Source organism: Cyprinodon tularosa, unplaced genomic scaffold (assembly GCF_016077235.1).
Source record: "Cyprinodon tularosa strain WSP-4 unplaced genomic scaffold, ASM1607723v1 ctg668, whole genome shotgun sequence".
NCBI lineage: Eukaryota > Metazoa > Chordata > Actinopteri > Cyprinodontiformes > Cyprinodontidae > Cyprinodon > Cyprinodon tularosa.
Window position 1 is genome coordinate 167530 of NW_024039416.1, and position 14212 is coordinate 181741.

A 14212-nucleotide genomic window follows, 5' to 3' on the forward strand; every position below is an offset into this window, starting at 1 on the left:
TGACTGTGTCTCATTGCGGATACTTGAATTATATGTCAAAGACAATGAATCCCAATTCTGCAGGTCAGGGATGTTTCTGGCTTGTTGGACGAATCTGAACAGCTTGGATTTATAGCGAGGAAGATGCTAAGCTAACTGAATATATGTCTATATAGACACCAGGTAGAGTGATGAAAAAACACCTTTTATTATAACCAACATCTCTGGATTCTCAGATTGTCTTTCTTGAAGGAAAATTCACAGCAAGGAACAGAAAAAAATAAAAACAACAGCTCCTTCGTTTTTATCTGATCTGTGGTTGGAAAGAGCTTCCTCCTCCTGGGTGGAAATACAGCCCTGGGAAAAGCTTTGCTTATTATTGGATGTCCACTCCAGGAGTATCTCCACACGGTCCCCACGATGGTGGGGCTCTAGCAGAAATCTGTGAAAGCGTCTCAGGGATGTGCAGCAGGGCTGTACATCTGTGAGAGGAGAAACAAAGCTTTGTTTGTCAACCTCAATCACTTGTGCTCATGAAAGCAGACACTTGAAAAACTTTCTTTTTCTTTCAGGGGGCGAGTGAAGCGGGGTTGGCGGTGGTGGTGGTGGGGGTGGGGGGGGTGGGGGGGTGGGGGGGGGGGGTGGGGGCACTCTAAACCTACATCCTGGTATAAATTTGCAGAACGTAATACAGGCCCGATTGTGTGCAGAGCCGACGCAGGATGCATACAAATAGAATCCCCTCTGAAATGTCCTCTTCCTTGCATGGCTCAGTGGCTAATGTACAATAAATCAACAAAAGGGGGCTTTAATACCAGCGAGCTGCAGCTCCGGGACTCTGTTATTTTATCTTTTTACAGTATTTAATTGGAAGGTTTCCCTGAAACTCTACACGCTGCTTTCAAACCAATGTGGCCAAACCTAAGAGGAGCTTGATAAGAATTTCTCCCCCTCCTCTTCACCTCCACCCTCTCTTCTCTCAAAGTTTTTTTTTTTTTTTTTTTACCTTTTAGAAAGGAAGTTTCAGCTGAAGGGAGAGTAAAGTTACAAGTGTGTGGCATTTGCTGGAGGGAAACTGAATCTGGAGGCTCAGAGGGACGAATAAGGCCAGGCTGGGAAAAAGGGAAGTTGGCAGCGGTGGCGGGTCAACAGCGCGCCTCGGAGCCGTAGCTGCTGCACCAGGTGTCCACTTAATTCAAATGATACTATTATTCATAGACAGAGGAAGAGTATTGAAAAAAGCCCCCCCCCACCACTCAAATAATTTGCAACTGAATACAGATATAATCCTGGAAATATAAGTCTCCATTAAGGCTATCCCATTTAGCAAACAAGGCTCCTATTGTGCAACATCTTGTGTGTATAAATCACAGTGTGAGACGGAGGGAGCGAGGCGGGGGGCTTGGTGTGTGTGTGTGTGTGTGTGCGGGGGTGGCGGGGGGCTCTAAGAGGAGTGGGTTTAACTTTGTGATTTTAAGAACAAGTTCAACGCAGAAAAATGACTGAAGTCGAACAAATTAGATCTGAAAATCCTCAGTTTTCCTTTTCAAAATATTAGAACGACTGAATAAGAAGCTATGAGCCTTAAAATGGGATTTAATGATCCGCAGTCTAAGAAAATAAAGTCTAAGGAAACAGAGTTTAAAGAAATAGAGTCTAAGGAAACAGAGTCTAAGGAAACAGAGTCTAAGGAAACAGAGTCTAAGGAAACAAAGTCTAAGGAAATAGAGTCTAAGGAAACAGAGTCTAAGGAAACAGAGTCTAAGGAAACAGAATCTAAAGAAATAGAGTCTAAGGAAATAGAGTCTAAGAAAATAAAGTCTAAGGAAACAGAGTCTAAGGAAACAGAGTCTAAGGAAACAGAATCTAAGGAAACAGAGTCTAAGGAAATAGAGTCTAAGGAAATAGAGTCTAAGGAAACAGAGTCTAAGGAAACAGAGTCTAAGGAAACAGAGTCTAAGGAAATAGAGTCTAAGGAAACAGAGTCTAAGGAAATAGAGTCTAAGGAAATAGAGTCTAAGGAAATAGAGTCTAAGGAAACAGAGTCTAAGGAAACAGAGTCTAAGGAAATAGAGTCTAAGGAAATAGAATCTAAAGAAATAGAGTCTAAGGAAATAGAGTCTAAGGAAACAGAGTCTAAGGAAACAGAGTCTAAGGAAACAGAGTCTAAGGAAACAGAGTCTAAGGAAACAGAGTCTAAGGAAATAGAGTCTAAGGAAACAGAGTCTAAGGAAACAGAGTCTAAGGAAACAGAGTCTAAGGAAATAGAGTCTAAGGAAACAGAGTCTAAGGAAACAGAGTCTAAGGAAACAGAATCTAAAGAAATAGAGTCTAAGGAAATAGAGACTAAGGAAACAGAGTCTAAGGAAATAGAGTCTAAGGAAACAGAATCTAAAGAAATAGAGTCTAAGGAATCAGAGTCTAAGGAAACAGAGTCTAAGGAAATAGAGTCTAAGGAAATAGAGTCTAAGGAAATAGAGACTAAGGAAACAGAATCTAAAGAAATAGAGTCTAAGGAAATAGAGTCTAAGGAAATAGAGTCTAAGGAAACAGAGTCTAAGGAAACAGAGTCTAAGGAAACAGAGTCTAAGGAAACAGAATCTAAAGAAATAGAGTCTAAGGAAATAGAGTCTAAGAAAATAAAGTCTAAGGAAACAGAGTTTAAAGAAATAGAGTCTAAGGAAACAGAGTCTAAGGAAATAGAGTCTAAGGAATCAGAGTCTAAGGAAACAGAGTCTAAGGAAATAGAGTCTAAGGAAATAGAGACTAAGGAAACAGAATCTAAAGAAATAGAGTCTAAGGAAACAGAATCTAAAGAAATAGAGTCTAAGGAAATAGAGTCTAAGAAAATAAAGTCTAAGGAAACAGAGTTTAAAGAAATAGAGTCTAAGGAAACAGAGTCTAAGCAAACAGAGTCTAAGGAAACAGAGTCTAAGGAAATAGAGTCTAAGGAAATATAATCTAAAGAAATAGAGTCTAAGGAAACAGAATCTAAAGAAATAGAGTCTAAGGAAATAGAGTCTAAGGAAACAGAGTCTAAGGAAACAGAGTCTAAGGAAATAGAGTCTAAGGAAATAGAGACTAAGGAAACAGAGTCTAAGGAAATAGAGTCTAAGGAAACAGAATCTAAAGAAATAGAGTCTAAGGAATCAGAGTCTAAGGAAACAGAGTCTAAGGAAATAGAGTCTAAGAAAACAGAGTCTAAGGAAATAGAGTCTAAGGAAACAGAGTCTAAGGAAACAGAATCTAAAGAAATAGAGTCTAAGGAAATAGAGTCTAAGAAAATAAAGTCTAAGGAAACAGAGTCTAAGGAAACAGAGTCTTAGGAAACAGAATCTAAGGAAACAGAGTCTAAGGAAATAGAGTCTAAGGAAATAGAGTCTAAGGAAACAGAGTCTAAGGAAACAGAGTCTAAGGAAACAGAGTCTAAGGAAATAGAGTCTAAGGAAACAGAGTCTAAGGAAATAGAGTCTAAGGAAACAGAGTCTAAGGAAACAGAGTCTAAGGAAACAGAATCTAAAGAAATAGAGTCTAAGGAAATAGAGTCTAAGGAAACAGAGTCTAAGGAAACCGAGTCTAAGGAAATAGAGACTAAGGAAACAGAGTATAAGGAAATAGAGTCTAAGGAAACAGAATCTAAAGAAATAGAGTCTAAGGAATCAGAGTCTAAGGAAACAGAGTCTAAGGAAATAGAGTCTAAGGAAATAGAGTCTAAGGAAATAGAGACTAAGGAAACAGAATCTAAAGAAATAGAGTCTAAGGAAATAGAGTCTAAGGAAACAGAGTCTAAGGAAACAGAGTCTAAGGAAATAGAGTCTAAGGAAATAGAGTCTAAGGAAATAGAGACTAAGGAAACAGAATCTAAAGAAATAGAGTCTAAGGAAATAGAGTCTAAGGAAACAGAGTCTAAGGAAACAGAGTCTAAGGAAACAGAGTCTAAGGAAACAGAATCTAAAGAAATAGAGTCTAAGGAAATAGAGTCTAAGAAAATAAAGTCTAAGGAAACAGAGTTTAAAGAAATAGAGTCTAAGGAAACAGAGTCTAAGGAAATAGAGTCTAAGGAATCAGAGTCTAAGGAAACAGAGTCTAAGGAAATAGAGTCTAAGGAAATAGAGACTAAGGAAACAGAATCTAAAGAAATAGAGTCTAAGGAAACAGAATCTAAAGAAATAGAGTCTAAGGAAATAGAGTCTAAGAAAATAAAGTCTAAGGAAACAGAGTTTAAAGAAATAGAGTCTAAGGAAACAGAGTCTAAGGAAACAGAGTCTAAGGAAACAAAGTCTAAGGAAATAGAGTCTAAGGAAACAGAGTCTAAGGAAATAGAGTCTAAGGAAACAGAGTCTAAGGAAACAGAGTCTAAGGAAACAGAGTCTAAGGAAACAGAGTCTAAGCAAACAGAGTCTAAGGAAACAGAGTCTAAGGAAATAGAGTCTAAGGAAATATAATCTAAAGAAATAGAGTCTAAGGAAACAGAATCTAAAGAAATAGAGTATAAGGAAATAGAGTCTAAGGAAACAGAGTCTAAGGAAACAGAGTCTAAGGAAATAGAGTCTAAGGAAATAGAGACTAAGGAAACAGAGTCTAAGGAAATAGAGTCTAAGGAAACAGAATCTAAAGAAATAGAGTCTAAGGAATCAGAGTCTAAGGAAACAGAGTCTAAGGAAATAGAGTCTAAGGAAATATAGAGTCTAAGGAAATAGAGACTAAGGAAACAGAATCTAAAGAAATAGAGTCTAAGGAAATAGAGTCTAAGGAAACAGAGTCTAAGGAAACAGAGTCTAAGGAAACAGAGTCTAAGGAAACAGAGTCTAAGCAAACAGAGTCTAACGAAACAGAGTCTAAGGAAATAGAGTCTAAGGAAATAGAGTCTAAGGAAATAGAGTCTAAGGAAACAGAGTCTAAGGAAACAGAGTCTAAGGAAATAGAGTCTAAGGAAATAGAGTCTAAGGAAATAGAGTCTAAGGAAACAGAGTGTAAGGAAACAGATTTTAAGGAAATAGAGTCTAAATAAATAGATTCTAAGCGCAGTCTTTAGATGTTTAGTTTGAGGAGTCAGAGAATAAAGAAACAGAGACAGAGCATTTACTCTGACCGGGATTCCAGGGATTTCCATGTTTTCCGGTGCTGAAAGGTGTTCCTTAGAAACAAAGCAATGCGATTGATGCTCTTCTAGCGATGCACGATTATGGAGAATTACAGCACCTGTGCAGGAAGTTTATCAGCCGTCACTGGAGTTTAAAAATTTAAACTTTTCTATGGTGTTTTAACCAGCAGTCAGGGACTGGATGTGGCTGTATAATGTTTGGTGGAAGAGGACAGAGGGACGAACCTTGATCAATAAAAGTTAAGAAAAGATGATTCTGACAGGATGAATGAAGGAATGCTCTGTGTGGGTTTTTCATTTAGCCCCCAAAGGGCAGCTGTACCCGCTGACCCCGGCCCCCCAGCTCCTCTGCTAGGCGGAGGTCCTCTCGCTCTGTCGGCTTTCTTCCTCTGATCTCCACTGAAACTCGCTCCTGGAACTCAGGTCCGCCATGTTGAGGTGAAAGCTCCTCCGACCGAATGAGGCAGTGAAGCGACAGGAGTGGAGCCGTGTTTGTGGCGTTCATAGAGCTGCTGTCCAGGAGCAGAGAGTCTCAGGTGTCATGCTTGAAACAGATCCTGCAGTTCTGTCCGTTTGGTTTGGTCCACTGCAGCCGTTTGCAGCAGATGGTGAAGCACGGATTGCTGTGGGAAAGAATAAACCTTATTAAAAGGTGAAGCTCTAGATCGGAGGTCTTCAACAGGGGGTCCACGACCCCTAGGGGGTCCATGGAGGAACTGCATGGGGGTTGTGAAAGTTTTGGTTGATTAGACTTTTTTATATTCCTCCCTGCAATTTTTTCCACTAATAGAAATGTCTTTAAATCCACATGAACATGAATCCAACAGACTGTAGTAAACAGATAAATGGAGGCAGATCTCTTTCAGTCATCAATGCTCACATTCAGCGACACACAGGAGCTCTTTCAAGCTGGGCACCGTTTCATTCACAACACCTGTCCCATCAACCAGGAATCAGAAATACTTTAATAATCCCAGGGAGGGATTACTTTAGTTACATTACTCCAGTTCTGACGCGCGGCTGAAGCATCTTTGCTGTTCTAACTGCGCGGTGGAAAAGTGGTCTGATGCACGTGTTGTTGGAAAATTTAGATTTCTCTTTTAATTATATATTAATTTATTCTATTTATTCACTATAAAAGTGTTCAATTAGTCTGTTTCTCTCTCAAGGCCACACATTTCTCTGCAGGATGGTGTTTGTAGACCAGACATAGCTTCTTCCCATAACAAACCAGATTCTTTCTCAAAGTTTATTCATAACATGTTACTGTTTAACCAAAGTGTCTGTAATTTGTTTTGACTCTGACTACTTTTCCATTTTTGTCAGTAAGGAGGAACGAACGCTGCCCAGATCAGAACAGGGCAGAATGCTGTGCCATAAGGGCCGTATGATGAACTGTTCTTTGCAAAGATATGAATAAATGTGCCGACTGAGTGAAATCCATCGATCTCCTTTTATTTAACTAGGATGAATAGTTGAATACTTTTTTTCCCCCACTACACGCAGTGGGCGGAGCTACCCTATCCTTTCTCTGCCTGGAACAATGGCAGCTATATTAGCTGTGATCAGCGGGTAAAAAGTAGTTAGAATCTATGTTGAAGTGAGAAAGTCCTCCTGAAAACATGAGGCGTTTCTCAATTCAATACGTACTCGCGTTCTCGTCAAGTCCGTTCTTGGCGAGAACGCAGGAAGATCGGACTTGACGAGAACGTGAGCACGCAAGCACGTATGTGTACTGGAGCAGAAGCGTACTCGTGACGTCATCACAGGCAACGTTGTTTAGCTTTTCTTTAACAGTCAAAACTATTTATTCCCTACACAAAACATTTTGAAAACAATATTTTAAATTTCTAAAGCTTAAAAAACATTAAAAAAATTACCGAACCGCAAAAAACCGCCATCAGAAAGAGCGGTAGTTCACACGTAACTAGACCGAGAGAAGTGCACTACAGACGGGGTAAATTTAGCCCTGGCTGCGGTTACCCTTGGAGGTCTGCTGGTCACTCTGGGCCACTCAACGTCAGACTTTTTTTTAAATTTCGCACTAACTCTGTAAACAGACCACACAGGGAGGCTTCAATGTATAATGTTATCGCCTCAAACGATTTCAAAACGTACTTTTGAAGAACAACAGCAGCAGAAAAGGGAATGTTTAACCTACCACTGTGAGCGCTGTCTGGAATCAAGCTGCGGCCGCGGGGCATTCTGGGGAAGCGGCCAGTCTGAAGAACGCACAAGTCTGCTCTGATGCATGCTCGATAAAGAGGGCGGGGTGAGAACAACATCCGGGGATTTTTTGCGTTCTCGATCAGGCCTTCTTGAGAATTGGAACGGTACTCGGGCTGAGGCTGATGACGTGTCACGAGTACACAAGAACGCTCAAGAACGCATATTGAGAAACGGCCATGGTCTGTGCAGTCAGTTCATCCAGATTACCATCCTGCCTTCAAAGATTATTTCTCTGTGGGAGCCGCTCAGACCCCCACATACCGGCGCTGCGCTGTCACTGGGAATCCCCAGCAGCAGCTGCCTCATGCCCGCTCGCCTCTTGGGGGTTTTCCCCTCCTGTTGGTGGCGGCTGGAAGTAGATGTTAGCGTTTTTCAGGTCTGTGCTACAAACTGCAGGCAGCAGGATAATAAAAGCCAACATATTCTGCCGGCAGGTTTCTACGTTTGAAGTTAATTTAGGCGTTAATAAACTGTTTCAGAGGAGTGATCATAGCGCTCTGCATCAGCAGTGCTGCGTCTGACTCCCTGCCAGCTCCCAGATCAGCTTCTCTGATTGGTTGATGAGGCGCGTCCAGCAGCTAAAGTTACTTTTTTTTTTTTTGAGGCGCTGCTTAAAACCCGCTACAGTTTTGTTTCATTTAAGCTCATTTTCATTATGGCCTGTTGGTATTTAAGAAAAAAAAACATCAAAAATAATTAGTTTCATTTAGACAATTAATATATTTTGTGGTTGGACTTGGTGCTGCCCCAACTTGTTGTTCACCACATTTCCAAATGTATTAAATCCGCCCCTGACATGAGTATAAAATAAATAACTCTGTACTTTTGAATGGCATCTGTTTTTTTCTTTTCTTGTTTTATAACTGAATATTAATCCTTACATTTAAGGAATGTTTTCTGCTTTAGTTATGTTCTATTTGTTGGAAGAATGATGTATTTTAATTTGATGAGTGGGATGGAACGCCTGAACCTCTTTATTTATTTTTAATGATCTTGTTTCTAGAGCTGACAAATGTTTAGATGATCGAGTGAATAAAGATCAAACGGTTCTGCTGCTCCCCCACATTCTCTTCATCATCTACATCATCTTCATCATCTTCTGGGATGTTCTGCTACCGGATCAAGAGGCCTCCTGAGGATCAGCAGGAGCTTTTCTGTGGAGAGGTGATAACCAGAAGATGACCGTCTTCACAGGGCGAGAAGAAAAAACAAGTAAATAGTTTATGCTTTTTTGATTAGAAAGATAAAAGGACCAAAAACCACATATTTTCTTCCTGGGATCATTTAGCAGATTGAAGTGAAAACAAGAGATAAATTAAAATAAATATAAAAAACATTTAAAAAGCATTTTGAAAAGGCCAAAAAACTTTATAGCAGCTTCTGCTGTTGCTTTTCTGGTCGCTTTTTTGCAGATATTCTGTTCCTACTGAAAGAATGAGTGGGGCTCCCCTCACTATCCTCTGCAGGGCCATTTTCAATGCCATAATCTAACCAGGTCTAACGATGTTCTCCGCCTTCTGGAATCATTGAAAGTCTGCTCTCTGAGGGATTTCAGGTCGTCTGAGCAACATGTTGAGGCAAGTTTGGGACTCTATGGAGTGAATTTAGTTCCATTATTGATGCAAGCAAGGAATAGGTTTTGAAAATGGAAATTTTTATAAAATATATAATCCAGAAAAGTAACTTTAAAATCGTTTGAAGCAGAAATGATTATCTTAATATCAAATCCTGAATAATCATTCACTGTTAAAACAACATTGCCCAATAATAATGGTTGCTAACATCCAGCAGACAATAAAAACAATGTAAGAGGAACTTTGCTGTTTTCTTAGATTTATTTATTTTCCAAGAAATTTGTTTTCTTGAAATTTCGGTTTTTTAGATTGAGTTTTACAAATTTCAGCATTTATAAATTGTGTTTTACTGATGACACTCTCCTCACTTAAAGCCAAACCCAAAGGCTCGGTCTGGACCAATAGAAATGCTGCTAACATTCAGTAGACCAATAGAAATGCATTTTTGCTCCTCCCTCCAGAGGAAAGCCCGCCCCCAGAAGTAAACAGAATCTGATCTTGAAAAGGCAAATTGAAATGCATGAACTCTATAAAGTCAAACTGAAACCAAAAAACAAATATTTTGAAAAAAAAAAACATTAAAACATTTTTTTAAAGTTTCATTTCTGAATGGATTTTTTTTAATTTCCATTTATAAAACATTTTACAGTTATATTTTATATAATTAATCGGCTGTCTTGAGACTGTCGGTTGAAACTGCTCAGCAAACAGTTTGTTGTTTCTGTGCTGAGAGTTCAGGTCGTCCACCTGCAGGATGCTTTCTCTGCACCGACTCTGTTGCTGCAGAACCTTCTTCTCATTTTTCTCATGGATCAGTTCTTCCACTGAGGCATCGCTTACAAAATTATCACATTTTTTCTTGTGTGAAAGGATTTCAGGGAACCAAAACCAAAACAAAAGTCTGCAGCCTTTCTCATTTTTCAGATGATTTCTTTTTTTTATTTTTCCCAAATGAGTTGAAAGATACTAACTACTAATAACTAACCCGCAGGACCAAAAGAAATCGAAGCTTTTCTTATAAAAGGCCACGTTTCAGTCCAGTTTCCTGGACATTTTCTCTACTTTAGCCACTTTAGGACACAGAATATTTGAATCTAACATAAAAAGCACCTTTTCTCTCACATATTTCAGGGTTTTTTTCTATGCCAAATAACCTGCTAACTCTCATCATATGTCAGCAATGTCCTCATCTGTGAATCCCTGTCGATTCGTCCCTCGGTTCGGTCCTTTCCGTCCCGTCTCTGTCCCGTCTCTGTCCCGTCTCTGTCCCGTCTCTCAGGCCTGAAGTTCCCATGACCCGTCACAATACAGTGATGATGTATTCACGCAGTGATGTATGAAATTCAGCCAAATAAAAACCTTTGTCCTCCCACACTGGCTAATTATTTGACAGATTGGATCCCTGTTGTGTGTGGATACTGTGAAGAAGCCCTCCCCGGCCCCCCCCCATCCCCCACCCAATAAAGAGGCCACTTGCAGGAAAAAAAGGAAAAAATTCCTCTATAGCCGCCCCTTTTCTATTCTTTGTTAGAAGATTACATTTTTTTTACCACATTTTGGAGCGACAAAATGGGGAGAGCTGCGGGTTTTCTTAGAAGGGGGGTAGTGTGGTCCCTGTGTGCTCCGGCAGTGACAGGGGGGGGCAGGACAGCAGTCAGTGGCAGGTTAAAAAGATTTTCTCAAGCAGAAATATTTAATCTTCTCAGGGAAAATAAAGCAGAGAGAAAAAGAAAACAGCAGACAAAGAGAAGCTAATCATCCACAGCCCCCCCGCCCACAACCTCCCACCACCCCCTTCAGTTATCAGTTAAAAACAAAAAGAATGAGGCTAAAAGATTATTCAAGATCGATGGAATAAATCTGCATTTTTAATGATCCCGGTTCCCACATTTCTGTACGGATTGTCTGCCTCCTAAAGTTTTTCTTTATAAAAAGTCTATATGACTCTAAATTTGAACCTAAACCTGAACCTTATTCTGAACTTTAATCTGATCCTAAACCTGAATCTTAATCCTAACCTAAATCTGAACCTAAATCTGAACCTAAAACTGAACCATAATCTTTACCTTAATCTGAACCTAAATCTGAACCTAAATCTGAACCTAAATCTGAACCATAATCTTTACCTTAATCTGAACCTTAAATCTGAACCTAAACCTGAACCTTAATTTGAACCTAAACCTGAACCTTAATCTGAACCTAAATCTGAACCTAAACCTGAACCTTAATCTGAACCTAAATCTGAACCTAAATCTGAACCTAAATCTGAACCATAATCTTTACCTTAATCTGAACCTTAAATCTGAACCTAAACCTGAACCTTAATTTGAACCTAAACCTGAACCTTAATCTGAACCTAAATCTGAATCTTAATCTGAACCTTAATCTGATCCTAAACCTGAACCTTAATCTGAACCTGAATCTGAACCTAAATCTGAACCTAAACCTTAATCTGAACCTAAACCTGAACCTTAATCTGAACCTTAATCTGAATCTAAACCTTAATCTGAACCTAAACCTGAACCTTAATCTGAACCTGAATCTGAACCTTAATCTGAACCTAAATCTGAACCTAAACCTTAATCTGAACCTAAACCTGAACCTTAATCTGAACCTTAATCTGAATCTTAATCTGAACCTTAATCTGATCCTAAACCTGAACCTTAATCTGAACCTGAATCTGAACCTAAATCTGAACCTAAATCTGAACCTAAATCTGAACCTTAATCTGAACCTAAACCTGAACCTAAACCATTTGATCACACACACAACACACAAGTTATTCAAACAATATTAACAAATTACAAAAAAAAAAAAAATTAAAATCCAGCATTAAAGACTAAAATCTATGAACCAAAATTATCTCCCTATAAATTGATTATATTTCTGTTGATGATTTCTATGATTTGATTTGACCCAATTTGATTTATTTATTTTGGAGGAAATTTAGTTTTTTTTTCTCTTACTATTGCTTTATTTTTACACAAATTACATTAAAATATATAAGTAAAAATCATGTGAGGCATCTCATTTAACTAATCAATAATAGGTAACTCTGCATGTATAATTCATTTTTTTTTACTTTTTACAGCCATTAAATCTGCAGCTGGTGAATTCACCATAAATCTACCGCCTTTAGTTTTTCCAGATCTGTGGAAACAAAAGACACTGAAATTGATTATAGGCCTTTATAGAAACACTTTACTCAATAAGTTGGTTTTATATGATTTGAATAACAGCAGAAACAAAATGTTCATTATTCACATTATTATTAAGTTTTGCAGAATTTAGAGCAGTGAGCCCCCCCTCTGCTTTTGTTTGCATCTGTGTGCATAAAAAACCCAAAGGATGCTAACATCCTGTTAGCTCAGCGCTTAGCCTCTCTTTAGCCTCAAAGAGATGTTTTGCAAACGCTGTCACTAACCGATCCGTCCCGGAAGCTGGATCCATCCTGCGATTGAGCGAACAGAATAATAAGATCCGGATCACCGAAAACTATGTTTATATTATTTATAATAATGGTACAGAAAATACTTTTCAATATACTTAAAACATTAAAGAATGCTAAATTACATGGTATAGAAAATATTGTTTTCTGGAAGTAATGGATACGTTTTCCATTCTCTCCATTATATTGCGTGACGTCATGCTCAGAGCTGTCACAGTAACTTTCCAAAGGCTTTTTAAGTATTTTTTTTATGTATTGCTTTATTTCGTTTAAAGAAAATACAAAATTGATGCAAATAAAAAAAGATTCAAAAGGAACAGTCTGCCCGAAAAAGACAAAAGAATGAAAAAAGTAAGACAAACAAAGTATTAGCGTACCTAGAAGTTATTCTGTTTGCGCAGGCGTGTGATGGATCTTGCTTCCGGGATGGATAGGGTAGTGACAAGCGCCACCGAACTACGGGTTAGGTTAGCACTTTGCCAAAAAGCATAAATCGATCTGTCTCAAGCATCACATGACAACCATCACCTCGACTTAACACAGACGCCACAATGACTGCTGCTGCATAACGTCCACACTTCCATCCTAAACTGCCAGATTGGGAAACATCCCAACCTGGCAACAATGCAAGTAAGACGGGAAACTTTAGCCTTTAGATGCAAAACCTCATCATGCACCGCAACATATTTTTGCAAAATATTTGAATATAAATTTGTCAAATATAAGAGGAACATCATAGTTTGGTTTAAAGAAAGCATTTTAGTTTTATTTTAAAATAGTTTGTTAGAAAATGACACCATATGCAAACCGTTACAAGGATGAGCATGACAAGGAAGGGCTATATTATATACTGCATGCATCATTTTAATAGTTAATTTAATAGTTAATTACTTCTTGAGCTCTTTATTTACTGTCACAGGTAGATAGATGCTGCAGCCGGAGAGTAGAGGAAGTGTTGGGGTCGGTATGATTTGAGGAGGGCCGGCCCTCGCACGCTAAAAGCAGGACCGGCCCACCAGGCAAATGCCCGCTATCACAGATTAGCAGTCAGAGTCTGACTGAAGCTATAAAAAGGAGGGAAAAGTAACAGAAAACAGGATTTGGGCTCCAGGATGTGATTCCCAGATTCCCAGAGAGCCTCTCCTGACCCATTTTCTGGGCCGTCGTACATCACAGCCTCCAGGTTCCGCTGATTTCTCCCTCTCAGCATCTGGTGAGGGAGCGGAGGTCAGGTAAAGCCTCCGTGGGTCTGCCCCCCCTCCCGTTCCCATGGAGCCCAGGGTGGAAGGACACTGGCATCAACCCAGCTAGGAGATTTCTGGAGTATTAAGTGCTCAACTGCCCCCGAAGCGAAAGGTTAAAACCCTTTCACAGCTTCGTCCCTCTGAGCCTCAGCAGCAGAGAGCAGATGCTCTTTAGAAACATATGGTCAGAAACAAAAGCCTCCGCTCCTCAACAGGGAAGGTCCTCCTGCACAAGAAGATGTTTAGAAGGTGATCAGAGGAGTCGTGTGGAGTCTGCTGGGGGGATTCATCCAGCACACGCCGTCCATTAACAGCGGCAGCATGGCTTCAGGACAGTCCTCCATCACTGCTGCTCTGTCCGCTCTGAAATAACCCCTGGATGGTTGAAAAAAGGAGGAGAACGTTCCTCTCATTATGATTGGAGCTGATGAGGAGGATCAGAGGAAGCGCTCAGCGTCAGGAATCAGGTTCATTACTAAACGGCTCTGGTTACAGAAAAGAGGCAAACCTCTGGAAGGAGTCCAGACGAGGCATCGACCCGAGAAACCGACGGGCGGATAAAAACAGGGGCGACCCAAACCTCCATGGGGCCCCGGGCAGAATTGATTGGATCTCTGCAGTCGATGATCGGAAG

At 39.7% G+C, this 14212-nt stretch overlaps 1 protein-coding gene across 1 annotated transcript; it reads left to right on the forward strand.

The window, feature by feature from the left end:
* The first annotated feature begins 1568 nt into the window (after window positions 1–1568).
* LOC119771378 (dentin matrix acidic phosphoprotein 1-like) lies at window positions 1569–4664 on the forward strand. The gene is made up of 3 exons (XM_038267257.1): window positions 1569–2773; window positions 3767–3958; window positions 4463–4664. The coding sequence occupies exons 1-3, from the start codon at window positions 1569–1571 to the stop codon at window positions 4662–4664; spliced, it is 1599 nt and encodes a 532-aa protein (XP_038123185.1).
* Window positions 4665–14212: the final 9548 nt, after the last annotated feature.

Coding starts and splice junctions, on each gene's coding strand:
- LOC119771378 (XM_038267257.1), top strand. CDS start 1,569: ATGGGATTTAATGATCCGCAGTCTAAGAAAATAAAGTCTAAGGAAACA. Junction 2,774..3,766: donor ACAGAATCTAAAGAAATAGA/GTCTAAGGAAAC, acceptor GGAAACAGAGTC/TAAGGAAACAGAGTCTAAGG. Junction 3,959..4,462: donor ATAGAGTCTAAGGAAATAGA/GTCTAAGAAAAT, acceptor AGAATCTAAAGA/AATAGAGTATAAGGAAATAG.